At 46.8% G+C, this 26,440-nt stretch overlaps 10 protein-coding genes across 10 annotated transcripts; 5 read left to right on the top strand and 5 right to left on the bottom strand.

Annotated features, from left to right (window-relative positions):
* Nucleotides 1-491: 491 nt before the first annotated feature.
* On the top strand, nt 492-2,237 carry N7478_003972 (uncharacterized protein; the record flags this gene model as incomplete). The annotated part of the gene is made up of 5 exons (XM_056920186.1): nt 492-590; nt 641-783; nt 835-1,646; nt 1,713-2,068; nt 2,124-2,237. 5 exons carry the CDS (start codon nt 492-494, stop codon nt 2,235-2,237), a joined length of 1,524 nt encoding a protein of 507 aa, XP_056778223.1.
* Nucleotides 2,238-3,784: 1,547 nt separating this feature from the next.
* N7478_003971 (uncharacterized protein) lies at nt 3,785-5,242 on the top strand (the record flags this gene model as incomplete). Its single annotated transcript, XM_056920185.1, has 6 exons — nt 3,785-3,934; nt 4,005-4,204; nt 4,257-4,423; nt 4,486-4,603; nt 4,674-4,741; nt 4,794-5,242. The coding sequence occupies 6 exons, from the start codon at nt 3,785-3,787 to the stop codon at nt 5,240-5,242; spliced, it is 1,152 nt and encodes a 383-aa protein (XP_056778222.1).
* A 777-nt stretch (nt 5,243-6,019) lies between these two features.
* On the top strand, nt 6,020-10,051 carry N7478_003970 (sugar porter family MFS transporter; the record flags this gene model as incomplete). The annotated part of the gene is made up of 8 exons (XM_056920184.1): nt 6,020-6,908; nt 6,980-7,531; nt 8,015-8,145; nt 8,279-8,876; nt 9,089-9,151; nt 9,211-9,645; nt 9,730-9,836; nt 9,908-10,051. 8 exons carry the CDS (start codon nt 6,020-6,022, stop codon nt 10,049-10,051), a joined length of 2,919 nt encoding a protein of 972 aa, XP_056778221.1.
* Nucleotides 10,052-11,931: 1,880 nt separating this feature from the next.
* On the top strand, nt 11,932-13,987 carry N7478_003969 (LIM domain-containing protein; the record flags this gene model as incomplete). Its single annotated transcript, XM_056920183.1, has 2 exons — nt 11,932-12,067; nt 12,114-13,987. The coding sequence occupies 2 exons, from the start codon at nt 11,932-11,934 to the stop codon at nt 13,985-13,987; spliced, it is 2,010 nt and encodes a 669-aa protein (XP_056778220.1).
* Nucleotides 13,988-14,521: 534 nt separating this feature from the next.
* Nucleotides 14,522-15,399, bottom strand: N7478_003968 (uncharacterized protein; the record flags this gene model as incomplete). The annotated part of the gene is made up of 2 exons (XM_056920182.1): nt 14,522-15,118; nt 15,202-15,399. 2 exons carry the CDS (start codon nt 15,397-15,399, stop codon nt 14,522-14,524), a joined length of 795 nt encoding a protein of 264 aa, XP_056778219.1.
* An 833-nt stretch (nt 15,400-16,232) lies between these two features.
* Nucleotides 16,233-17,437, top strand: N7478_003967 (zinc-dependent alcohol dehydrogenase family protein; the record flags this gene model as incomplete). The annotated part of the gene is made up of 3 exons (XM_056920181.1): nt 16,233-16,371; nt 16,434-16,880; nt 16,962-17,437. The coding sequence occupies 3 exons, from the start codon at nt 16,233-16,235 to the stop codon at nt 17,435-17,437; spliced, it is 1,062 nt and encodes a 353-aa protein (XP_056778218.1).
* An 83-nt stretch (nt 17,438-17,520) lies between these two features.
* On the bottom strand, nt 17,521-18,144 carry N7478_003966 (cupin domain-containing protein; the record flags this gene model as incomplete). The annotated part of the gene is made up of 1 exon (XM_056920180.1): nt 17,521-18,144. The coding sequence occupies one exon, from the start codon at nt 18,142-18,144 to the stop codon at nt 17,521-17,523; it is 624 nt and encodes a 207-aa protein (XP_056778217.1).
* Nucleotides 18,145-18,991: 847 nt separating this feature from the next.
* On the bottom strand, nt 18,992-20,629 carry N7478_003965 (putative MFS transporter; the record flags this gene model as incomplete). The annotated part of the gene is made up of 3 exons (XM_056920179.1): nt 18,992-20,250; nt 20,299-20,361; nt 20,419-20,629. The coding sequence occupies 3 exons, from the start codon at nt 20,627-20,629 to the stop codon at nt 18,992-18,994; spliced, it is 1,533 nt and encodes a 510-aa protein (XP_056778216.1).
* A 1,066-nt stretch (nt 20,630-21,695) lies between these two features.
* Nucleotides 21,696-22,663, bottom strand: N7478_003964 (SDR family NAD(P)-dependent oxidoreductase; the record flags this gene model as incomplete). The annotated part of the gene is made up of 2 exons (XM_056920178.1): nt 21,696-22,253; nt 22,304-22,663. The coding sequence occupies 2 exons, from the start codon at nt 22,661-22,663 to the stop codon at nt 21,696-21,698; spliced, it is 918 nt and encodes a 305-aa protein (XP_056778215.1).
* A 574-nt stretch (nt 22,664-23,237) lies between these two features.
* On the bottom strand, nt 23,238-24,505 carry N7478_003963 (purine-nucleoside phosphorylase; the record flags this gene model as incomplete). Its single annotated transcript, XM_056920177.1, has 2 exons — nt 23,238-24,320; nt 24,374-24,505. 2 exons carry the CDS (start codon nt 24,503-24,505, stop codon nt 23,238-23,240), a joined length of 1,215 nt encoding a protein of 404 aa, XP_056778214.1.
* Nucleotides 24,506-26,440: the final 1,935 nt, after the last annotated feature.

Below are 26,440 nucleotides of genomic sequence, written 5' to 3'. Positions count from 1 at the left end.
CGCCGAAGATAATCCGGGGATGATCCTGCGCTGTAGGGAGTACAGCCCGCATTCCTTCCAATTATACGAATGACTATACGGGATCTTTTCCATAATGAGCCCGTGGCCATGAAGATCTTGCCATGAATTGCACCTAGCGTCTTCCTGCAACGTTTGAGCACCAACGAGGTCTCCATCTGATATGCATTTGGCTGCATTTGGCTGCGAATCAAGTTTTTCATGTGTCCCTTAGGAAGTACTTCGCACGCAATCCAGATAAGAATTGAAGAGTCAGTAGCGGGAAATTAGCAAGGCGCATCCCTGTACTCTTGACTCGGTATTGAGAACTGCAAAACAATATTATTGTGGAAATAGGGGAAGTAACGGGGGCTAGATGCCGAAGTAGAAAACCTAATATGATACTTTAATTCCGACATACAAAGTTTTATTCTTTACTCTCTCTATTTCATTTTGGTCCACTCTACATTCTTAATTGAGCATTACGTATCAATATGGGTAGCGTGTCAAATGAGCCAGAGAAGGATGAGGCGGCTGTTGATGTCCGCAGCATCAAGGAACATGCACAAGAGACTAGTTTAATCAACATCTTGGTATTTATCTTTCCATCTTTCTCTTCAAAGGATGTTGCTAATTTCAAAAGGTTGTCGCGACCGCGTGCCTAGGTGGATTTTTGTATGGATTTGCTGCCAACGCGCTCTCAGGATCTCTCTCCCAGACCACATTCATCGCAAAGTTTTTGTCTACAGAGGATGCTACATCCATTGAAGATGGAATGCTTAGTGGGTACGTAGGATCACATTAGCGACTATATTCATATACTAACAATGTCATCAGATTCCTTGGAGGTGCACTGGTAGGTGCAATTATCCAGGCACCACTGGCAAACAAGTTTGGCCGGCGTCTTGCAAACCAAGCTGCAGCAGTTATTGTCATTATATCTGGAGCCCTGCAAGCAGGATCAGTCGATGTGAAGATGTTCATCGTCGCTCGAGTCATTTGCGGTATCGGGTCCGGAATGGTTTTTGCCAACACTCCAGTCTACATGAGTGAGGTATCACCTCCACACACCCGTGGTATGTTGGTCGGTCTCCATGGTGTAGGAACTGTCACAGCCTATATTTTGTGTGCAGTCTGTGCCCTTGCATTCAGCTTTGTCGAGTCGTCGATTCAATGGCGACTTATCTTCATTGTTCTCACCGGATTGGGTATTTTACATCTCATCTCCTTGTCCTTTATCCCGGAGTCGCCTCGCTGGCTCACAGAGAAAGGCCGTGACGAGGAAGCTAAGGCTGTGCTTGAATACCTGCACCGCACTAAGCGTGATCCCAGAGCTACATTTGCTCACGCCGAAGCCCAGCAGATCAAAGCCCAAGTTCAGGTCGAAAAAGATACTCCGCGTGGCTACCTTCATATCCTACGTACCGTGTCTCATCGCAAGCGTGCACTTTGCTCTATTCTCCTTTGGGTGATGGGCCAGGGAACAGGTATTACTGTTATAGCTAACTTAATCCCCACACTTATGGGTACACTTGGATTTGGAACGACAATGCAGTTGGGCCTGGGTGTTGTTTGGACTGTCTGTGCGGTCATTGGATGCGGAATCAATGTTCTTCTCCTAGACCGTGTAGGACGCGTGAAGCTTCTCGGTAGGTTTAAACTCAACCTTTCGGTTTTATTCATCCGTTCAGAGGGAAACTAATAATCATTTTTAGTGGTGGGTGGTTTTGGCAGTGCTCTGATCATTGGTACCATGGCTGCCCTGGAAGAATACTACCTGACTACAACATACCGTCCCGGCATCAACGCTGCAGTGGCTTTGTACTTCATCTTCGGTGCTTTTTTCACATCCACGATCGAGTGCACCGCCTATGTGTATGGATCAGAAATCTGGCCCACGCATCTTCGTAGCGAGGGATCCACCATCACATTTGGCAGCTTCTTCGGTAATGCAGTCGCGTACAGTGCCCCTGTTACGATGGCACTTGCAAGTATTGGATGGAAGTACTATATGGTATTCGTTGCTGTCACAATTGCATCGACTGTGATAATTATCTTTTACTTCCCAGAGGTAAGTTTCTTATTATTCATCATATCGTAATTTCTTGCTAACGTGGCCTTGCTAGACTATGGGATTGAGTCTCGAGGAAATAAACTCCAAATTTGGCGACAAAGTTGAAATGGAGCTTCAAGATGCTCTTGCTGCCGAAGACACTAGCTCTGACGGTACAGCCGTCTAATATTACTACTCATACTATCAAAAATGAGTACTCTATACCTTGTAGCGATTGGGACCCTCCACAGCTGCCAGTGGGATACACAAGGTTTATCTGTGCATTTTCATTTTGTATTTCAATCTATGTTTAAAAACTGTACAACTTTTCCTTCTGCCTGTCAACCTGAAATACTATCGTTTTCAATGTTCAGCTGCTAAAAGCGCAATTTAATACATTTTTTCATACATATCATATTGTATGCCCCGTATTGGCAAAATATTAAGTAAAATCCTAGATTTGAGCACTCCGTACGCAGTACACGCAAGGCTAACCTGACAGTGTGTTGTGGAACCTAGTTGTGTACGGCCTAACAAGATTTGCATGGATATTGCCCGAGATGTGGAGTGATGCTTAGCTCCTTTGATCCCGTCTTTATCCCCTGGCACGCTACTTGCGGACGGCGGCTTGGCCGCAACATGTGGCGCTGTCGATCACGACGGGGAAGCTCGTACGTATCCCCGAAAGCTCGGACTTGAATCTTTCTTAATAGTCCATCCTGTTCTGCTCGGATTGCGCGATTCAGAAATACGAGAATAAAAAAAACTTCGAGTAGCGGATATTTCTAATTACTTCTCAATCATATCGATTAATGGATTATTCTGTTATTTCAACAGGCATCTGTCAAGCGATATCATTGTAAGGTCTCACTATTCACACGAACTAAGCTAAATGTATACATGTCCCTTTAGCTCGGAAATTAATGGCCGCGCAGATTTTGCACAGTTGTGTGCGATAACTCGCTAATTAAATGCGTGGACCACTCCACATGAAAAGTATGCGAAGGATCTAGCCGCGAATAAATGATCCACAGGTGGAGACTACAATAGCCTTATCCAGCGAAAGTTTCTATTATACAGATGAAGATCTCAAGGCTGTGGAGTGCGAAATAAGAACGTTTTCGTCGACAACACATGGACTAGTTTCAGAAGCCGAAAGGATGACCAGAATGGCGGTTTCTTTCATCGTTCACGAAATCATTACAGGGGCGTCTTGTTTTTCAGTCCGCGAAATTGTCTAGGGAACCCTTTAAGCCGTAGCTTTCATTCCCTATTTGGAATCTTTGAACAACATCCGTTCGTAATTTGACACTAAATAAATCTCCACCGTTACACATGGTCGGATAATCTCCCATTGGATAGAGTCACTCCAACAGAGAAACACTAAATAAAGGGATGAATGGGTGACGAGCAGAAACATGTTGGGATCATCGGTTCAAAGTTTAGAGAAATGGATGATTCTCTCGTGCTAAGCATGGGAAACTAACTACAACTTTTTGGATTTGATCGGCGCTGTCAAATGAGTGTTCTGGACTCACACCCCTGACAGTTTCGCAACTTTCCTTCCAACTTTGGAAAGCCTTTTCCCACTTATTAAGAAGAGCTGCAGCCGCAGCCTCTGTGGGTCGAAACCCTAGAATATATTAACTCACCAAGGGCAAACAGTGGCTTTATCTTTACTCTTCTGCAGCCTGAGAATTGTGTTTCTGCAGGTTAACCCCACAAACAGCCAATATGGTTCTACGTGAGAAGGGTCCTATGCTGGTTGGAGTCCTCTGGTTTGAGGTTTTCATATGCATGGTGGTACTGGGGCTGCGACTGTACACTAGGACCATGATTCGCCGGAACATTGGCTGGGATGACCTCTTGCTTCTTATATCGTTTGTGAGTTTTTCTATCTTTGGCATATTTTCTTTACCTTCATCTCCTTGCCTAGCTAACTAATTGCTTAAAGGTTTTGATGGTTGCATTTGCTGGTCTCTGCACTGCGTCTGCAGAGTATGGAATGGGGGTTCATGCGACGGATCTCTCGACCGATGAACAAGTGAAAGGCATGCTGCTACTCTTGGCTGGCCAGAGCGTGATATCCATTTCAATGGGTATTAGTAAATGTGCCGTCGCAGCTTTCTTGATGCGTATTGTTGTCAGCAAATGGTATGAACAATACTATTCCTGGTCCCAAAATAGTCACTTACAGAAAAAACAGGCACAAGGCATTTCTATGGTTTTGGAACATCACCATTATGTTTTTGAGTATTCTACTGGCAATAAGTGTTTTTGCACAGTGTACACCAGCCAAATCAATTTGGGACGGGCGTGTGAAAGCTACGAGCTGCCCCATAAATATGCCCATGGTTGCGACCGTTATGTGTGGTAAGTACAAATGACCGTCGAAATCAATCTTTGAAAATGCAGCATGCTGACAGCGCATAAAGCATGGGCCGCCGTGTTGGACTTTGTGCTTGCCATCTTTCCTTGGTACGCACTGTGGAACTTGAACATGAAGCAAAAGGAAAAGATCACAATCTGCATATCATTGAGTCTGGGTATCTTGTAAGTCCTACACCTGCTGCCATATGGATGGCACCAATATGCTTAGCATGATTTAACTGACCAAAACAAGTGCTGGTGTTTGTGGTGTCATTCGAACATCTGGCCTCAACGCGTTGACCGTGTCCACCGACTACTTATGTGAGCCTCGAATTTTCTTCATATACCCAACAGTAACTGACATCCTATCAAGACGCGACAACCGAATCTGTCATCTGGACAAACTCCGAACTTACAACAACCATCATTTGCGTCAGCGTTCCTGCCCTGCGTCCCCTCTACCGTTCCCTCCGGGGCCAAAACTCGTCCAACGATGCGTCGAACTACAACAACCTTGGAAACTCTTATGGCAAGAGCAGCAACAACAACAGAAGCAGACAGCCAAGCTATGGCATGGATACGCTCGTGACTACCACGATTCAAGGGAAAGGGGATGGTATGGATATCAATAGTGGAAAGAATATTGAACTTGACGACGGAGAAGACATCGACACCCGACGTATCTTACCTAGCCATGGTTTTGACACACATAATATATACCAGGTCAAAGAGGTCACCGTCTCTTACGAGGAAAGAAGGAATGATGGAATGGCGGGTGATAGCATGCCTAGCGCTCCAGTCAGGGCAAGACAACATATCTAATGCGTAACCGGACTTTGCTGTGATGACCCAACTTGTCTTCAAGTCTCCATGTGCAATTTGCCTGTGGCAAAAATAGGTGCTTGTTCACTTATGTATATGAAAAATACCACTGGCACGATTGTATACACACCTTTAATAATCCAGAACATAACTCCGGATAAGCCTCTAGCTGAACGTAGGGAGTAGAAATACTGCACAGGTGTCATCTCATCGGTAAACTCCACATGCGATCGAAGATACCTTAGTATGTCATAATTGGCTTTCAAAGGTTCCGAGTGTCTAAGAAAAAGATAATACAAGTTACCTTAGCATTTATGTACTACTATCTAGCATGCGTGCATCACGCCACAGTTTTAGCGTTCACTGCTGGGACTATAAAATTTTGAAAATGGCTTATGTACCACAGCATTTGAATTGCTCCACAGTGATGGAATACGCCTTCATGCAAGGAAGTATGTTTTATTCAATATAGTTTTATTTTTAAATTAAAATAAAAGATAACATGCTAAAATCGTGTACTTGGAATGCGCTGTTTGATCTAGGTAAACCCGATGGAACCGCGCGACACAGGAGAGTGAACGGAATGTGGATACACAACAATATGTAATAACTTGAGAAGCAACTGATCGCAGCTTTGGAATGTCTCTGAAAGGAACACAAAACATAGCTTTTACTCGAAGAACCCTCTATCGCTATTTGACATTTCCATGTGTGCTATATTACGAGTCAAGCGACTCACGCGGGTATTCCTACTCGTGACGATATTGCAACTCCCAGATGACGCGTTTCTTTGGCCTGCGAGGCAATAGCCTCAACCTCGTGTCCTTGTTTGGTATAACTATGCCAGCGACAATGTCGTTTGCGTATAACCAAGTCCTGTTAGGTGGTATCTTGACACTACAGAGCTTTGAAAAACAATTCCCCGAGATCGATGTAGTCAATGCCGTTCCTAGTGCTAAAAAGAGCAAGTCTATTATTCAAGGCACAGTGGTAGCTTTATTTTCTGTTGGAGGATTATTCGGCGCATTATCATGTATCGGATGGGGCGATATCTTGGGTCGTCGCCGGGTGATTATCATTGCTTCCGGTCTTCAGTTGCTTGGAGCAATCTTGAGTACAAGTGCATACTCTCTTGCACATTTGATTGTATCTCGCATTTTTCTCGGTCTTGGAGTCGGTGGACTGATGGCGACTGCTCCTGTTTGGCAGTCTGAGATATCATCAACGTCAAAACGCGGTGCTCACCTGGCGACTATTGGAATATTCGGGGGCTTGGGTGCTGGACTGGCTCTTCTCTTAGAGCTTGCTGTGTCGTTTGCTCCAGGTAGTATCGGCTGGCGCTTTCCTTGTGCATTTCAAGCTTTATTACCCATGACGGTGATTGGATTCATCTCGTTTTTGCCTGAATCCCCTCGGTGGCTCATCAAGGTAAATCAAATTGAGAAGGCACGCGAGATACTTGCCCTTCTAGAAGCGGTCGAAGTCACCCACCCTCAAATTGAAGCCGAGATTCAAGCTGTGCAGTTCTCCTTGAAGTCAGCTGGTGAAGGGTCACTACGTGTATTATTTCGGATGGGCCAACAGCGAACTTTCCATCGCGCGATGTTAGCTGTGGTAGTGATGGCGTTTTTGCAGTTGACGGGAATTAATGTTATTGGGCCTTATAGTATGTGAAGAATTGTTTCCCCAGCGTAGCAGGACTTCTGAGAAGAGGAAAGAGGCTAATTTGCTGCTCAGCCAACACAATATTCGAGACTTACCTAGACTTGAACTCGGTGGTATCCCGTGTTCTAGCAGTCGGGTATCAAATAGTCGCCATTGTGAGCGGTATTTTGTGCACATCCACAGTTGAAAAGTTTGGTCGACGAAAACTGATGATGATCGGTGCCGCAGGCAATGCTATTTGCATGACGGTCGTGGCTGCACTGGGATCTCGACCTGATAACCAAGCAGCTGTATATGGTGCGATTGTGTTCATCTTCTTGTACCATTTCACATTCATATTTGGGTTCGCGGGCGTTCCTTTTCTGTACGCAACAGAGATTGCCCCGTTGGCAATGCGTGGAGCGATCAGTGGCATCAGCCTGAGCACCTTTTGGGCATTGTTCTTCTTAATCACAGAGAGCACTCCGCTCGCCTTTGAAGCCATTGGATGGCGTTATTTTCTTGTTTTTGCCATTATGAATGTGGTCATAATAGGAGTGGTCTATCTCTTGTTTCCCGAGACTTCTGGCCGAACGCTGGAGGAGATAGACCAGATATTTGTTTCTTCGAACAATATTTGGGAGTGTGTGCAGGTAGCTAAGAAATTGCCACGTTCATTGGAGACTTTGAGAGAATTGCAAGGGAAACAAGGAGAAACTTTACAGGTATAAATGTATTGAGTGGAGTTCTTCCATGCTCTACTTGTACGTATGCTCATGGATTGAACTGTGACAAGAAAACAAGAAAAAAGGGAGAAGAAGAAGAAGTCAACGCGATAGAATAGGGAGAAGTCAAAGAGAATCAAATACCTGGGCAGATCAGCTAAAGATTGAACTGAGAAATCCTCAACTATGCAACGGTGGCAATGGCATAGCAGTCACTAGATGGTGGTCAGCCAGGTATTCATATGAGTTAAGCTTGAAAGCCCCTGGGAATATCCATATATGAAGAGAATAAAAATAACCTTGTAACCGGAGTTAAAAATCAAAGCCTCTTGCAATAAACAGCTATTCTTGGAGGTAGATATACATATTGTTATATATGAAATGCTTGCTTTCCCCACTTTAGCCTCCCCGCATATTGTAGCTCGGGCCAGGAGCGCGAGACAAACACTTCACTTTTCCCGCCCCACTCAGCCTCGACCTCGTTCAACTTCCCCCAACCATGATGACGACGACCACACGAAATGTGAAATGCTGGTAAGTAAATCATGTGCTCAGAAGCTCCTGGATTCTGACATTGAATCATTCGGTAGTGATCCATGCCGCCTACTCCATCATAAATGTGAACGCCCTTCCCCTCCGTACGGTTGATCTCTCTAACCCCGACTAGGCGATGGGACTCTCCCACGATGTGGCCGATGCACACGGACAGGGCGAACTTGCATTCGAGGCGAGAAACAGACACGCTTTCGTCAGGCGAAGGAACGCGGGCTACGAAGTCGATTCCCACTCAATCAGGTTTGGGTCAAGCCGCCACCTCGAGGTTGGTCTCAACATATACCGTCGCCACAAATATACACATTCTGATATTGTATACGCTCTAGTGGACTTTGTGCTAGAATCAGGAAGCGGAGAGCTAGATGGCACAATGAATCCGTTGACAGCTGATGGTCAATTTAGCGAAGAAGACGATTATTCTGTCGACTGCAACCAAAGCCGCACTCCAGAGCGCCCGTCTTTTCCCACAATAGAGCATCGCGTAGCGCGAGGAGCGAACACACTATCGAGTTCCCGAATATACCCTGATTTCCGTGAACAGACAAGCTGTCGGTCGGTTGGTAGGGATACAGGCGCATCGCGTCCTAGGACGCGCTCCTGGCCCTTACGAGATCCGGAGGAGGCATATCTCTTGAAACATTTTGCCGATCGAATTTCAATATTTGTCAGTAAATTCTCTTATATCAAGGCTTACAGCGAGCCTAACTATGGTATATCTTCTAGTTCGACTGTACAGATCGACAGCAGCATTTTGCTGTTCATATACCATACCGTGCGCGTTATTGCGACACACTATTCAATGCAATCATGGCGTTATCCGCTCGCCATCTCAGTTGTACGAGCAATTTTGATACTTTCGTGTCAGACCACTATTACCAAGCATGTCTTGAAACGTTAATACCATCATTAAATGACCTTGAAGTCACCATGGACGACGATCTGCTTGCAGCAACCGTGATTCTGAGATTGTTGGAAGAATTTGACGGTGAGCAGTGGATTCCGTACCAGCCTTTTAGAAGCCAACAATGCTGACGGCGACTACAGTCCCACTGGCAGGATCGGATCTTCGGGGTCACTCCTTCGGAACCAAAGCTTTCATCCAAGGGCCTCCTCCATCGGCGACAACAACCCCCAGCTTACGACAAGCAGTTTACTGGAGTGGCCTCCGACAGGAGATCTATAACGCCCTGAGTCTTCAACAGGCCCCGGATGTTGATCTGAGTTCTCTGCACTCTATATTTACCGCACTGGGACCCGACGCTGGAGATTGTGCGTGGGCCAACCAAGCCATTGCGCACTGTGCGGATGTTCTTCTTTTTTCTTTTGGCACGGGCCCGCGTTCTGCGGCTGTGCATGAAGATTTACGAAAGCAGAATGAACAATGGAGACATAGTCGCCCGGCATCCTTTGAACCATACTTTGTAGGCAACGACGTTGGTGCTGCATTTCCAGATATTCGATTTGGCTCACCCTGGCACGGTAATCCCCCTTGATTTTACAAACCCGTTTCCAATCTCTATATTGAGAACCCTGCACTGACAAGGTCAATTTTTGTTGTTTTAGCGATCGGAAATCAATACATCACACTCGCCGGGATTTTGCTTTCGGTGCACGACCCCAGCATCCCGACCGTTGGACCATCAAGGCGGCGTTTGGTACAAGAGGCGGATGTAAGTTATCTCCCGAAATTACTGGCAAGATGTTAGGAGGGCAAACCTTAATTCCTAATACATGCATATAGGACCAAATCCGCAAGGGGGTATTGACTGTATGCGGTGTGGCTTTGTCTAATGACTCTGTGCCTCCTGTGATGGTGGTTGGGTGTATGGCTATTCATCTTTGTAAGATTATCCCCCTCCCCGTGATTGACGAGAAAGAAAGTTAAACGGCGGCAGGTGGCGATCGATTCACCGATCGACAGGAACAACATCAGTTGATTTCAGTGTTGACTCGCACTGATCATTTGCATGGTTGGCCAACGCATGCTCTTCAACGACAGCTTCACGATACGTGGGGAATGTCATGAACACGTCCTCCATACCTAAGAAATCTGAAGTCGAGTGAAGGGGATGTGAGAAGATGCTCGCGATGCCCTCTCATTGCATAGTCTCCCTGAAACATCATTGGCTGCCCGTTATTTTCATTGCATGGCCAGCCTGTTTCCTATTTTGTCAGTTCCACATACAGTTCCCCCTTTTCTCCCGCCCGTCCTCAATATAGCATTGCCGGGGGAGTAAGCTGCGTCATATCCGACAAAACAAAAAAGCAACAAACCAGGAGGAAGGAGAATAGTCGTAACAAAATCAAGAACTAGGACACACCCTCACTGACCTCAGTGCAACGTGAGATGAGCGAATGCAATTTAAACAACCCGGCGTCGACAAATACAGAGCCGAATCGATCAGATTCCCTCAAGTTTTGGGGCCACATCATCTCATCGCTTCTTTTTTTAGAGAGATTAGAGGAGAGTGATGACCCGGAGGATTCAAATGATCCCCTTGTGTTAAGGTCTGCAGCCCCGTGCAACTACCAATGAAATTAAGCAGGCCTGATGACAGAGGAATCCATATTTTAGAGGAGTGTTTCGATGATTGGGGGCGAGCGAGTATATTCATACGTCAGCATTATGAGGGACGATTCAGATCGAGGGGTTTTTCCTCTTTTCGTGTCTTCGGCGCGATATAGAGTTCATTCGGACCCCACTCGATTATGCATTGGCGTTTGTTTGGATGTCGTGATTGGTTTGAGAATGGGTTTGGTGGCATGGGCACGGCGTGGCCAGGCACCAGTGGAACATGACGATCCGAGGACCCTTGTGCAAGGTGTACGGCTCTTGCTCTGTTCTCTATGCAAGAAGTATAACCTGAGGGAATGTGGATGGAGGGTCGGAATACACCGACGGACACTATCTTGTTTCAAGAACTCTTACGCCGCTTCACCCGATGAATATTCAGAGCATTCAAACTATCCGGGGTCAAACATGAGTCAGGGCAAATTATGTACATCAGATACATGAATCCATTTACTAATGTACTCGTGGACAGTACATATGTACGGGGGATGTGGAGTGGCTTTAACCCATACGGAGTACAATGATGCAAAAGGATTGATTGCATCAGCTTGTGGAACTCTTGTACTCCGATGATCTAGCAGTCTTTTACTGTGTTTACGGATTTCTTTTTTACCCCTGAACGTGAGGACTTACGACTCCCCTTTCCGCACTGGAGACGCTACTGCACTAGCGTGGTGCATGGGGACACTGACTGGATCCCGCTTTCTGGCTTACCACTCGCTATAGGCGATCGATCCAATTTCCCACTTTACAGTGTACTGAACGTTCTCCACTTTTAACCAACCCCAAAGTCATTCCATCCATTTCAACCCCCTTCCAGAAACCCACCTTCCTGTCTATATTATTCTTCACATCGATTTGGGATTCTTTCCCCCCCCACAAATAACTGTTGCGGAGGGATGAAGCTGGGGCTCGTTGGCCCACTGAACTCTTATGACCCTGGTGGTCTGGAATAAAATATGGCTACGATGAATATGGGCCTCTTGCCCCAAATTAAATGTTCCAATTGCGGTAACAATGTTGATATCTCGTCAATGGGTGACCATGTGTGCGCCCCGATTGTTCATGGTAAGAAAGATATTTGCCCCAAGTTTGTTTTGCTTGCTAGTTGCAGGAGCAACGTTATCTCAAGAAAGCAGCAAGACCCTCAACGGGAATAGGAGGCAAAAGATCAATCCATACGGAATACTGACATGGCTCTAGCCCCTATCACACCCCCATCACCACCACCATCTGCGGGGCTCTACTCTCCAGACCGATTGACAGCGGCGATGGCCTCGAAATCCGGTCGCTCTGGAGCCCCACCACGAATTGATCCCTCAATTGCAAGTATGTATATGATGTGGATTGTGCTTTCATATTAAATGACTAACAGACAGGCTAGACAGCGCATTCCTTCAACCGAACACGAACATCCTAACTCCGGCAAGCAGCGTGGGATCTCATGCGCCATCCCCTCTTTCAATATCAGCACCCCGTTCCCCACTGCAACCCTCACCCAGTGAACGAATATCACCAGACGATGAATCTGTTATTAACCTGGACAACGTATTTACGTTTCCAATGCCGGGCAATCGATCGCCAGCTCGAGTGTCGACTCCAGGATTGTCAGTTCATGCAGCCTCCCGATCTCCGGCGCCCTCACCATCTCCACGCCTGGGCCTAGGATTGGATCTTGTACCAGAGAATGTCCAGCTACCACCAAGTCCGCTTCCCCCACCAGCGGAGCACAACAACACAGGCCATGAGCGCGGGGATTCCTTGGTTAGCCAGAGCAGCTATCGAACTTCACTGGCAAGTACGCGGTATGGCAGCTCTACCGCAAGATCTTCAACGAATAGTTTCTCCCGAGGACTTCGTACATTCATTGACGAAACACCACCGCTGCCGCCAGCACCTCTTCGTACGCCAAACAAAATTTCTTTCCCTCGAGACTCAAATCTCTCAGTAAGCTCGTCTTATGGGAGCGTTCGAGGTGAGACATATAGTGGGTTTGATTTCGGTATTACGACAGACAACTCCGCAACATTGCACGACCTACCTGAAGAACAATCTCCCGTGGACGAGTCCACAAAAAATTTAGAACGCGGCTTAGATCAATTATCGCAGAACCATCTGCATCCCGCCACCGCTGATTCTGGACCTCAGCCCCTAAGGAAGAACTCGGATGCTACTAGCGAAAGTGCTTTGTCAATTACGAGCTTTGCACGGGCACTCGGACTAGAGAACGATCTCCCCGAATATGACAGCTCTATATCGTCGGATTCTTCACCTTCAGAGACGCGTAGCGGGAGCTCTATGTCCAGTCTCCCATCCGATGTGAGTCTGAACCGACACAAGCCCGGTGATCCGCTTAACCTCGGGCCCTTGGTCGAAGAGTTGCCCGCTCGAACGCGACAGACAATACTCGAACTGCCTGGCCGTGAGAGAAGCACATTTGATGAAGTGCCACCCATGCCGGCTGTCTTTTTCAGTCCGGATTCTCCTACCGATCCAGCTATTGGACAAGGCAGCTTGTCTCTGATTGCTGAGAAGCGTGAGGAACCACTGCATGAGATGCCACCCCAGGAGCCCCCATCCCCGAAACCAGTCCAACGATCAGCAACCGCACCGATTCCTCGACCCCCAACTCGGTCGGAGACTCGATCCAAGGGTGAGTGCAAAGGCTGTGGCGAAGCTATAACTGGAAAGTCCATTTCTTCATCGGATGGCCGTTTGACAGGCCGGTACCACCGCGGCTGCTTTGTCTGTTTTGAGTGCCATTCTCCATTCCAAACGGCAGACTTTTATGTTTTGAATAATCGACCTTACTGTGCCCAACACTACCACGAACGAAATGGGTCCTTGTGTTCCACCTGTCACACCGGAATTGAAGGTCAATATCTGGAAACGGTGGAACCAAATCCCAACAGGCCTGACCGACGCCGATTTCACCCAAATTGCTTACAGTGTCGTACTTGTCACATAATGTTGAAAGGCGATTACTTTGAGTGGAATGGAGAGGTCTATTGTGAAAGAGATGCGCGACGTGCAGCCGCCGCCTCCTACTACCCACCACCACCCGGCCGCCGACGGCCCACGATTGGATCTTCTCCCTTGGCCCAATCCCGTGGATATCCTTCTCCAGGAACACAGCTGCCACCGCCTTCCCCCGGTCCTGGACAAGGCCTCCGACCAGGCCCACGTTTCCCTCCAGGTGGTTCTCGACGCTTCCCCGAGCGCCGAACTACCAAGCTTATGATGATTTAAATCACGGCTCCGCCTTTCTAATCTCACTTCTTAAGCTGTCTCACGCGACACTGCGTCATTCATGAAGAAGCCTTGGAGGCCTTTGCTACCTTGGCTTCGAATATCGTCTCACATCTATTCCACAACCACTTCCCTAAGTACTATGCCATTTTACCATTGGAAACTATCTTTCAGACAGCGCTATACCCTTCATGTCTCTGGGCCTATGTCATGTTCATCACCCAGTCACTGGTGACCCCGGCGTTAATCATTCGTTTTGGTTTCATTTCCCCTTCGCTTGTATAAATTTATCTATACATTTGTTCTCCTCATCATTATCCGGCGCCGTCATTTGAACTGGGATTCTTTATTTCTTTTGTTCGAGGTCACGTCGGCATGTTTCTTTTTTCAGTCACATCGGGCTTGGTGTTTGGTTGACAGCGTGACTTTTTGTTAATATCTATTTTGGGGAGTGACAGGCCTAATGTCTTATTCAAGGACTCGGAAATGATATTGTATAAACATATTATGAAAACTATCAATTATATGCTTCTGTCATGTGGCTTTCTCTTCTTTGAAATGCACACGGTCTACCGCTGTAAGGTATTTGCGCTTGATAATCCACCCAAAGAGCAGGACAAATAAAGTGACGAACCAAATTCGCGCACGTTGGCGAACAGTTAGTCTATCTAAGTTGGAGTTGTGCGAAGAAAGTGAATCACCTGCCTGGCCCTTCTCCCACTCTTGACAAACGCTTTGAAGTTCACCGGGCTCATCTGTAATAATGCCATCAACTTTGTGACGAATGGCCCAGCGCATTAAATTGGGCGCATTCACTGTCCACAGATACACCCGACGATGGGCAGCACGCGCTTCCTCTAGAAATCCTCGACCCAATGGGCCCATCAAAACCTGTTGGTTAACGTTGAACGATATGCGAGGAACTTGTAGGAATTGGCGAGCATAGTTCAAGTCAAAACAGATCAGCGCTATCGAATACCGAGGGAGATATTGCGCCCGTGGCGGCAAGTAGCGGGCAGACCAACATCCGAGCACAATGCGACGATGCCAGTCTGGACCAATAGCTGGAATAGGTACTGATTCAATCGCCTCGGCGATGCCCTTCATAATAGTAGCCGGATCATTATTCAGCTGGCCATTAGAGTTAGTCACATCATGATTCCAATATCTCGCTCCCAACTCGGAATGATCCCATTCGTTTACTTGCGACTTACTTTAATATCAAGCAAGGCCCAGATATGTTCACGACCTGGCTGTCGAAGATATTCTAAGACGTCAAGTAACCGTGGCATCGGTACATGTGGTGACTGTAAGGTGCGAAGTGTTTTGAGATATTCCCAGTCGCATTCAGCTACTTTCTTCTTAATGCCATAGCAGCGCTGCAAAGTAGGGTCCTGGCATCTAATCAGCATTTGTTCCAACACAAGGATCATATGTTTCTTACATGCGACAACACAATCACTCCATCTCGACTCAGATGCAGATCGAGCTCAAGCGCATGGGTCCCTGCCCGAATTGCCCCCTCGATTGCACAGATAGTATTTTCAGGGTATTGCCCTTTGAAACCTCTGTGAGAAATTACATGAGGTAGCTGGGAATCATCGCGTGAAAGTGGCGAGTGTAAAAAATGTGCTGTTAATGCAAAGTTAGATTCCTGGTGCCTGGCGCATAATGACGAGGAGATTCTTCTCTCTGTAACCAGTATCTGTCACATACCTGAAGTATCGGAGACATGCTCTCCTTCAAGCGTTGATGTTGAATGCGTTTCTACCATCATAAAAAAAAAGTATCCGGTCTTTGCTCGAAACAACCAGTATGAGTTAAGTAGAATATACAAAGGTTGAAGCCAAGAAAACGTGGAATTTCTTCGGCGGAGTTTGGACGGAGTTAACGTTTTCCCCCACTCACAACGAAGCCACATGGACAACTTGAATATGGAGGAAGGAAAATCAGGCGTCGGATCCACGGGTTGATGGGGATAACTGGGACTAATTATACTGTGCACAAGCCTACAGCGTTCTCTCTGCAGTGTCCAGCCTGAGACTGACACGGCCCTCTCGAATCGGTAACTTCATTCGAGCTTTTGAAGGATCGATGATGTGGGCTTGGCAGTTCTCCACTTGTCGCCATCCGGTTATATTCTCGAGCTTTCTTTTGCTCGATCCAAGAAGGCGGCATCGCCCCCAAACAACATTCCAGCTTTCGAGTTACTCTTTAGATCGCACTCAAATAAGAGAACTTAACGATGAGGGTTCAAAAATGGATTTCCCCTCTTCGGGGGCTTGAGAGTCTTAGTCAGGTAACGGGCCCACTGCCCACTCCAGGCCGAGGAGAGGTGTTCGTCAAGATCAATGCGGTGGCCCTGAATTATCGGGATGTTGAAGGTGTGTTTCAATATGTCCTTAACAGCCAATTACACAGAGTATGAGTTCATAGATTATTATAGTGGTCAAGGGTGAATATAAACACCACAAAACCGCCGAACAGAATGCTACGATTGTACCATGTTCGGATATGTGCGGTACGATCTTGAGCGTTGGACCAGAAGTCTCTCAATGGACTGAAGGAGACCGAGTTTTGTCCACTTTTGTGCCCGAACACTACACTGGACAGGTAACAGAAAAAGCACTTGCTGGTAGTCTTGGGTTGCCAGTGGATGGTGTCCTTGCCACTCACCGCATTTTTCCAGCACACGCCTTGGTCGCTGCTCCAGCATACATGTCGGATGAGGAAGCATGCACGTTACCTATTGCAGCGCTCACGGCCTGGATGTCTATAAATGGGGCGCGGCCTATGGGACAAGCTGGAGGGAAGCATGAGTACATCTTGGTCCAAGGTACTGGGGGTGTGGCAATTGCGGGGTTGCAGATCGCAAAGGCTGCGGGGGCTAAAGGTGAGTTATTTTTTCTCCTTTTAAAGAGAAAGAACAGAATGATAAAAAAACAAAAAAGTCTAGAGATATTGACTGTTTTAGTAATCATCACCTCCTCGTCTGATGCCAAGCTGATACAGGCTAAGCAACTTGGCGCCGATTGTACAATCAATTATCGAACAACGCCGAACTGGGAAGACGAAGTGATGCAATTTACACAGGGTAATGGGGCCGATATTATCCTCGAAACTGGCGGGGCGCAGACACTGAGAAAGAGTTTTGACTGCATTGCATGGGGTGGATTAATCAATTGTATTGGTTATGTGTCTGGTAAAGTAGATGCGACCGAGGATCGATTAAACGTGAACCTCCTGGCTTTACGACGCACGGTGACTTTAAAGGGTATTTTGAATGGCCCAAAGGATCGATTCAAAGAGATGCTTCAGTTTTATGGAGCACATCAAATCCACCCAGTGGTGAATCAGGTCTTTTCCTTTGCAGAGGCCAAGAAAGCATTCGAGTTTTTAGAGAGCGGTAGTCACTTTGGGAAAGTGATAATTCAAATTCATTCTCAATAATAGAAAACAAGCTAGCTTGTCCGGGATGATAGATAAAACCTTCCAATCCAACAGATAGTCAGACATCTTCTCGCATTTAGATCCTAAGAGGTCTCCTGGTCATTGCCGCTTGGCTTGATGACGGACTTCATGGGGCCCAAGTCTTCCATGAGGTGCGTCTCACCCACCGTCAAGGGTTTACAGTCCTGTAAAATGAATGCCATTCGCGCCCATTCGGTTTTGCTCGGGTTACTCCAACCATGCATAGTTGCTCGTTGAATGGCAACGTGCCCACGCTCCATTCGGACTGGTTCTCCCTCCTCCAGAATCATTTCCACTTGTCCATCTAACACGATCCCGTAATCTAGACTTTGTGTCCGGTGAACTGCACCGGGGCTGTTTGGGGGGAAATCCACAATTCGAAACACGGTTCCATTAGGATTGACCAAGCCCAGATTGCCGGATTTTGTGACGTTACTGTGGGCTGCCAAATCCGCGTCGCTGTTTAGATTGGCTGGAAACTCAGAAGTGGTATAGGCGACATGGAAAGCCATGGGGTGCTGCTGTTCACCCGCACTTGATTTACCAAAGAAATTGGAGGGAACTTCGCCGGTGGAGTGTAGTACAGCTTTGCCCTCTGCGTTGTGACCTGTAATATGTCTGGTCACTGGAGGCAGGCCTGTGGCCTGGTGACGCGCGGAGGAATTCGTAGTATCTTCATAAGTCATAATGGCGGTCAAATTAAATTTCAAGCAGTAGTCGTGCGTGATGGCATGGAAAAAAATAGTACAGAATAAGAGTTACGCAGGTCGTTGTGAGGGCTCGAATCTCCTTTTAAATGCAGCAGGTCACATTTTTGGGGGCCCGACATCCTACATCGGCGTTTCTCGCCCCCAATGCATCGATGCATGGTGACATGGTGATGTCCCCGCAGATATTGAATTTGCGGTGAGTTTTGGCCGTCTTTTTTGCTTGAAATTTAAGGAATATTCGGCTTTAGCAGAGTTTATATGCATGAAGGAACGAAGGACAAGGAGAGGGGCAGTAGGGATGGGGGCGGGATTTGGTCAATCCCCCTTGTCTATATGATTCCCTCGCTATTTAGCGCGGATGAGTGGTTGGTGATTAGAGACTCGTGAATAACATGATCTAGATGCCGAACTTTATCGTGACTTCTTATCTTGATAGACCTTTGGTTTTCATTTATCATCACGGCCCCGAGATTGTCATTCTTGTCAGATTTGCGTATCCCGCGTTGGGCTCCACCTGTAACGCGGGCAGTGTTATGCTAGTGGATCACAACAAGTTGGCAAGTTTGCCCACTTTTCGACGTGGGAGGGTCATGCAAGTTTGAATTTCCCCTTGATTTCCTTGTGAAGGGGGCTGGTGGTCTCGGAGTTACACCGACAGAAATGAATAGTTGCTCTTAAATGTGATTTTCAAGATTTTGATTCTGTTGGCTTGTAGTCGCGGCGCCAATGGGCGACGATCGAACTTCAAGTCAACGTGCTAGTATATACAGATGCGGTTCAATTGGAAATTTGACTAAAACATGAACATCTCAGTTCAGAAAATTTACAGAAACCAGCGGAACTCCGGCGATGATGGTCCATCTCGCATTCGGTCAGTTGGAATATCCTTTGCGTGAACTGTTACTCCATCGCGCCGGTCTCGCCGTTTGTTGTCTAACCACATATACAATGCCAGAAGACCCGCCAAACAGGCACCAGTAGCCCCAAAAGCAGAGACAGTAATCAAAGCCGGCATATACTTGGGGGCATCCTGATCGCGAAACACGTTGCTCCCGACTAGGCCCATTAGATTGGCCAATGGCACACCGATACTCGTGAGAAGAACACGACGTCCTTCATGGGCGATGTTGTTATTGTACCAGGTACTTAGCATGACAGAAGGAGCTGATGTACCCCAGGTCATCATGAATGTAGCAAAGTAAGCCAGCTGCAGTTCATGCTTGACGTCATCAATTGATGCATAGATCATAAACCCGGCAAAGGTGAACAAGAAGCCGAGCACGATGAATGGCGATCGCAAACGAGTATAGTCGGACAGAAATGCCAACACAAGGAGCATTGCAGCACCTGTCACGTTGGGTGCCACAGTGTATAAATTGGTCTTGACAGTTGGGTAACCCAAACGTGCCACAATTTGCGGCATGAAAAGAGCAACTCCTTGTAACGGGACTCCCAGGCAAATTTCAATGCATAGAAAAGCATAGGTGGTAGGATGCTTGAAAATGCCAAGCGCCTCACGGAGGTTGAACTTCTCGTTGACAATAGCACTGGAATCAACCTGAATGCGATGGAAAGCCAGGGCCTTTTCTTCTTCGGAAAGGAAGCTGGCTTCAGCAGCGCTCCTGGGAAGGTAGAAAAAAGCGAAAATTGCGAACAATACAGTCACTCCACCTTCAACGATAAATAAATATCGCCAGTTGGGAATACTGGACCCTTGGATCTGAAATACTCCAAAGGCGATCAAACCTGAGAAGGCATTGGCAATATTGGAGGCTGCGTAGAAGATGGCGAGACGACGGGCTAATTCTCCACGGCGATAGAACGTCGTCAAATAGTATATGACTAGCGGGAAAAACGCTGCCTCCGACATGCCCAAGAACCAACGCAAGGCAAATATCCCCCCGAAATTGTGAGCCGCCGATGAGAGTAAGGTAAAGCAGCCAAAGAAAAACATTAGGATTGGTAGGACTCGAGCGGGGCTATACTTCTTCCCGAGCATCGAAAAAGGCGGCGCAAAGATCACAAATGGAACGAAGAAGATAGATAATAGAAGGTTGTACTGGTTTGGCTTAAAATGAAGGTCTTGAATAAATTAGTATGGGGGTTATCAATAGTTCTTAGAATACTCACCATCAGTCATCCCATCGGTCTTTGCATTACCCAAGTTTCCTTTATCAAGAGCATTGAAAAGATCTAAAGCAAACACCATTATTAATTGAAAAGATCAAGCGCCTGGGTGAGAATACTCACACATGATTGCTAGAATCGGCAACAAGCGAATATCGAATCGCCGACAGAGGCGTCGCTCAGCTTTATGGTCTGTTACGCGTGTGACCTCGTCAATTATACCCGGAGCGGATGCATATCCCTGTAATTTATTGGGCTCGTCGATGGGCTCCAACGAGGATGCCACTTTGGTGGTATTGTCCACCAGGTATGGTGGCGGAGATGCTGGAGGCATGCTGTAATCTGGGGTAGTCCAACGCTGTGCTGATTTCAAATTTAGGTTAATCGTGTCACCACTCGCAATCACCCGTCGCAAAAGCTCAAGAGTGAAGAGAAGTGATCCGGGCAGTCTTTAGTAGACATTGCAACGCGGGCATCCCTTGTTCATTAGATAAAAAGAATGTTGCATCACTGGCTGACATGTTACCCCCACGTTTCTCCGCATAATAGCCCACGAAAGACTAAGTGGGCGGAGATCCACCAGAACTGAGAAGCGTAGACGGTTGCATCCATAATTTCAGGGTCCAAGCACCCGGCGGCTTATCTGCGGAGAAAGCTATCAAATCCGCGATCGTGTCTGTTGCCGAGGTTATCGAAGGGAAACGAGTGGCGGGAGAACATTCCTACCCCCTGCACGACAGGAGTGAGAGATAAGACCAATCTCAGACAGCGATATTATTGTGCTGCTTGGAATCAATTTCTGCTGAATTGTGCGCTAAAAAGACCTTTATTTCCTGAGCGCAATCCGATTACGACTCTTGTCGAAGGCTTGCAGCTCTTTTCCTATTGCGGAAGGGGAGACATAACGTTGCATCCTCTGACCTCATTAGCTCTGAGTCTAAGTTATCAACGATTTCCAAGATTCTAGTTGATTGGATTTTTTTTCTCGTGTTATAGGGTAATAACTTGTACCGTTTCAATAGTTGAGCATTGGCAATAAAAAAAGAGGACGCCATCGACCCCGTTGTTGAGCGACTACCTACACGCTATTCCTTTTCTTCTTCTTTCCCACAGTTCTACTGCTAGTAATAAGTCGAAGCTAACTTTGACTTTGGAGAGTGAAAAATATGCTAAAAACTATGTTCCGTATAGATTCTAATCTAAAATTCTACTGGTAACAGCCTCTGCAGTAGACTCCTACACCAGAACAACCAGCCGGCAAGTTTCGACAAACCACCAAAGATTTCAATCCTAGCCATTTTCTACTTCTAGCAGAGTTTCACATAAACGGCCGGGGATGAAACAGATTTTGAATAGAACATAAAACGTGGTCTGGCATATGAGCCCATGAACCATGATATTTACTGTCTCCGCGTTTTTGCGTCCGACTGGATCGCATCCTCGGCGCGACTTTTCCAATTGGAATCCCAACGCGATAATGGCGCTCGGCCCTCGACAACATCATCTGCTCCCCATTTCATGCGAGCCTGGTCCAAAGCATAATCAGTCTCACCGTCTGGGCAGATTATATAGAATGAGCTCTCTTCTAGCCCCTTTAACATCTCTGTCGCGACCTGACTTGGGTACCAAGCCCCAGCCGGCTTTTTGATTTCGTCTTCGTTCGTTGGGCCGGTATTGCCCATAAGACCCGTCCATGTCCAGCCAGGGATCAGAAGATGCACAGATATATGAGCTGTGGCAGGATCGGACCGTAAGTCGTGGGCGAGATGCTCTGTCAAGCTCTTGATTGCCGCCTTGGACGCATTGTATGCAGGGTTACTACCACCGGGCGGGTTGGTAATGCCCTGCTTGGAGCCTGTGACGACGATTGATTTCGGAGATTGTGAGTCGGAAGAGAGGATCAAAGGGAGTACAACTTCTAGTCCGTTCAAAGGACCGTACACGTTTGTGTCAAATGTCTGGAGATGTCAGAATCGGGAATATAGAGTGACAATTTAAAATTTCTCACCTTGCGCCAGTAGTCACCATCTAGCCAAGCGTTGAGCCGATTTCCATCGGCTTCTTGAGGCTTGTACCCCTTTCCCGCATTCAATACCACCAAGTCGATAGAAGGGAAATGCACGCTGATTTGTTTTGAAATCTGCTTCCATGCTGCTGTATCGGCGACATCGAGTACGTATGTCTCTGTTCTGAGAGCCGGATCCAGTTCGGTCAAGATGTCCTTCGCTCTGATTAAGTTGTCGTGGTCAATGTCTAGCAATGCTAGATGCATACCCTGATTGCGGCAGAGCTTTGCCACAGCAAACCCAACCCCCGAAGCAGCTCCGGTAATGAGTGCGGTTTTTTGAGGCTGAATTACCGATGTCATGTTGTAAGGTGATTTTTGTGTGGTTGAAAGTGATTTCAAGCCCTGGAGGGTGATGATGGCTTTAAATAATTTCAATCTAAGTTCGAGCTTATGCGGGGCTCGCTCGCTTCGTAATAGAGATGCTGTCATCCCGGACTTATTGGATATGTCCGGCGACTTATTGCAGACGCTGACCGCCGATCTCCAGGCCCAATATGCCCAGGCGCATTCAAGTCGTATATATTTTAGAAATTTAATAAGACCTCAAGTTCGAATTACAGTTAAGAATATCAAGGAGTAGAACATTACTTGGGCGGTGATTCCAATATTTGATCCATCCATTTATACCATTCAAAGTCACAAGCAAGTGATCAATATTTACACCGTGACATCAATGAAGTTGGACAGGTTTTGAATGAGGCTGCTAGATTGATGGGAAGAATTTATGAGATGATATAGTTTATACCGTAACAGTGAGGTCTCCATATGACTAGATGTAGTATGTAATCTCATCGTGGGTGAAACACGATGATCGTGTCGGAAACTCAGAGTTTATCATTGCACACATAGGAATTGCGCCGCAAGGACAAATTAATCACCTGTGGCGTCGTGATCGTTTGTTAAGGCTTCTTCGCTGATTCAAGCCTCCGCTTTCAAGTTCGGTATATGTATCAACGCTCCCTGGTCCAAAATCAGGTGTTCCGCCCAAGGTACCAAAGATATCACCAACATAGTTGCGTGGTTGTACACCCTCAGCAAATTTCGATTTCCATTCGTGCAAAATTCCTTGTACGACTTGGACACCGGCAAGATATATGTTCTCAACTGAAGTCTCGAATCCACCTCCATCGGCATAGAGCAAATTGTAAGTCGCTGAAGATCCTGGATAAGGGCGATCGAAGTCTGAGGCAGTGCGCATGACAATGATACGAGAAAAGTCGGTCAATTTAGCGGCTGACGAACGAAGAAGCACCTCAAGGGTTGCATTATCTTCTTGAGCAGTCGCACAGTATTCGCCTGTCCCGTTTGTGAGCAACTTCGTTGTGTTGTCAAATGTGTTGCCCAGAATGTTTCCGCTGTAGTAAACGTCCGAAGTTGCCACATCGCACTCCACAACTGCGGGAGGTAGGGTAGCTGCTTTAAATGTTCCATTTGAAGTCGCATAATTTGCTCGATATGTTTGAGCTGCTGTCGAATCCGATAGATTGGCACGACGTGCGAACTTTGCGGCGATCTCACGCAGATCAGTATTCACCTCGAAGACTTCAGTGCCATAGATACTGCCCGGATACTGCCCGGGGAAATCAGACCCCTGGGGGAAATATCCAGTCTGGTAAGTGTTTGGTAGTTCTCGAATGTCGATTTCATACTGCAGAGCAACCTGGACAGCATACCGGGCAAATGTAACGGAGCCTGTTGTTGCTCGCTCTGGATTTACACCTGCAATTCCCGCAATGAGAAAATAGGTGTGGGTGAGGTCGAAAAGAGACGAGAAAGCGACCGTGCTGACGGTGGTTGCAGCATTTATTTCAGCCTCACCTGTAATCAACTGGCATATCTCATAATCCTCAGTGCAGTGTACGTCAGGAAAGAGAGGCGAAAGACCCGGAATAGTAATATTGTGTGCAAGCAGGTTGAATTCAGGAATTCCCCACCAAATTTCAGCCTCAGGCGAGAACTGACACATCTGTGAGTATGATTTCCTGAAGTAAAGATGGAGATTGGACATACCATTGAGACAATGAAGACTTTGGGAGTAAACTTTCCATCGCGACCGTGTGATGGGACTGGGGACACGGCGGCACTGAACGTGCCGCTGCCCAGAATTAGGGACGTGATCAAACTAGCTCTAGGGAGCCGCATGATGAGGAGGATGTTTTTGTTTTTGATTTACTCAAATCCTTATCGACATCCGCGGACAAGGTCGGGGTTTAAATGCAGGTTAATCATCATGCAAAATCTCACCAACCCACGCTAGCCTCAGGGGTATAAACTAGCAAGTGGATAGGAGCAAGCCAAAAGTAGAAATGATTTTCAACTCGCGAAGGCGGTATTTGATTAACTGCAAAGATCTGATCTTCTGATTGGCGTTCAATCTGTCATTGTTGATACACTTAATTGTTCTAGATAAAGTCCCGGCCTATCGCCATATCGACAGACTCTTGCTTATCGTCGGAGGTTGCCGGAGGTCGCGCTTCCAGAGCATGAAGCTATTTTCATGCAATACCCCATGTCCCTGGACAATCACGTATAGGCCATGCAATATATGGTTCATTTAATCCGATCGGCGCTGACTGCAAAATAATTCTAATTTCCCCTTGAAACCTGGGCTCCTTTATTCGAGTCAAACTCACTATCCTTGATTAGGGCGAATTAAGTAGGCCCGACCGAGATAGAAGGAGTAAATCTTAAAATAATGTGACATCCTAGACGTTCAATTTCTTATATTGGGTAGGTACAACTTGAAAAGCTACAAGCGACGTCAAATTCATTCTCTGTCACGAGAAATTTTAGTAGGCGAATCGAGAGAATTTTACTGATAGTTGTGGATCTTGAAATCGCCTTTGCCTCGGGAGGCAATCAGGCCTCGGACGCGGCATTGAATATATTAATCGGGAGACACTAAGGGGTTAGTGAGAGCTAAACAGGATTGTGAACAACATTTAGGCACTAGGTTAGACGTTGGCGGCAAACTCCACTCATACCAACATGGAAATAAGTAAAAATTGGAGCTCCCAACACAGTAGCTCAACAGGATAACGCATGATCTGGTGACAGCAAGTATTTCTTGAGCTGTAATAAGGGGTCTGTTCAGCCGACCTCGCACTCAACCCTGTCACAAAAATCTCATGTAGACTTCCAAGGGTTGATTCATATGCGAAATACGAGCCGTTATTAAGGCTCATTTGTACGATGACACAAGTTAAAGTCAAGTTCAGGAGTTCGTGGTCCTCATTGTGCGATTCGTCACCACGAAGTTGCAACTCTAGTTGGTCGAAAAATAGTGGGCCGAGTGGGACTCAACAGCACGGCAGGATCCCCTTGTGTCTCGGAGGAGCCTATCGGGTGGTGCGGCTTGCTCATTTTTTCTGTTCTGGGTTTGATGCCTTGAGACATGGTAAAATTGTTGGCTGGCTCTGTTGATCTCGGGGTTCATTTCTTCGCTTATTTGTCTCCTTTAAGTCGTTGGTTTTTTCTCCTTGTTTTCTACAAGCTACTGTCAATCTGATATTATTTGTTCCTCCACCTGATTGGCTCTCAAATCCGAGGTAATCAAAGTTTCTGGGTCTGGATTTGCGGGACGTGTTTTCCCCGTATTCAATCTTTTCTTTCAATTGTTTTTGTGATTGATCAACTTTGATAGTGGGGAGAAAGCTGTCACCTCTCCCCCGTTTGGAAATATCCACAACGGTTCCACGGATCACGTTGGACATTTGCCGAAAGATCGCCTATCCCGGCCGAGGCGGCTTTGCTTTGTACAGATCTTGAGTCTCCTATATAGTGACGGAGACTCGGGGTAGATTGAAGTGTATGGGGATTGTCTTTCATTGGCCGAAAACCTCGACACCCGACTATATAACACGAGCGATTTACAATTGAACAGCGCCGAAGCCTCATTTAAGTCGCTATCTAAACTGGGTGTGAACACTTGATTTATTTGTGGGCCTCGCACTCGCCTTATAGTATTCGCAACACGACACAGCTGGATCAAAACGCCAAGACGTTTATAGGAGGAGACCGAGTCGATATATGCATGTATAGACAAGAGCATTCAACAATTTACAATCTTTTGTGACA

This window comes from Penicillium angulare (genome assembly GCF_028827245.1).
Source record: "Penicillium angulare strain IBT 27051 chromosome Unknown utg000004l_segment0_segment0, whole genome shotgun sequence".
Classification (NCBI taxonomy): Eukaryota; Fungi; Ascomycota; class Eurotiomycetes; order Eurotiales; family Aspergillaceae; genus Penicillium; species Penicillium angulare.
Note: the sequence above shows the minus strand (reverse complement) of the source record. Positions and strands in the feature narration are given on the sequence as shown.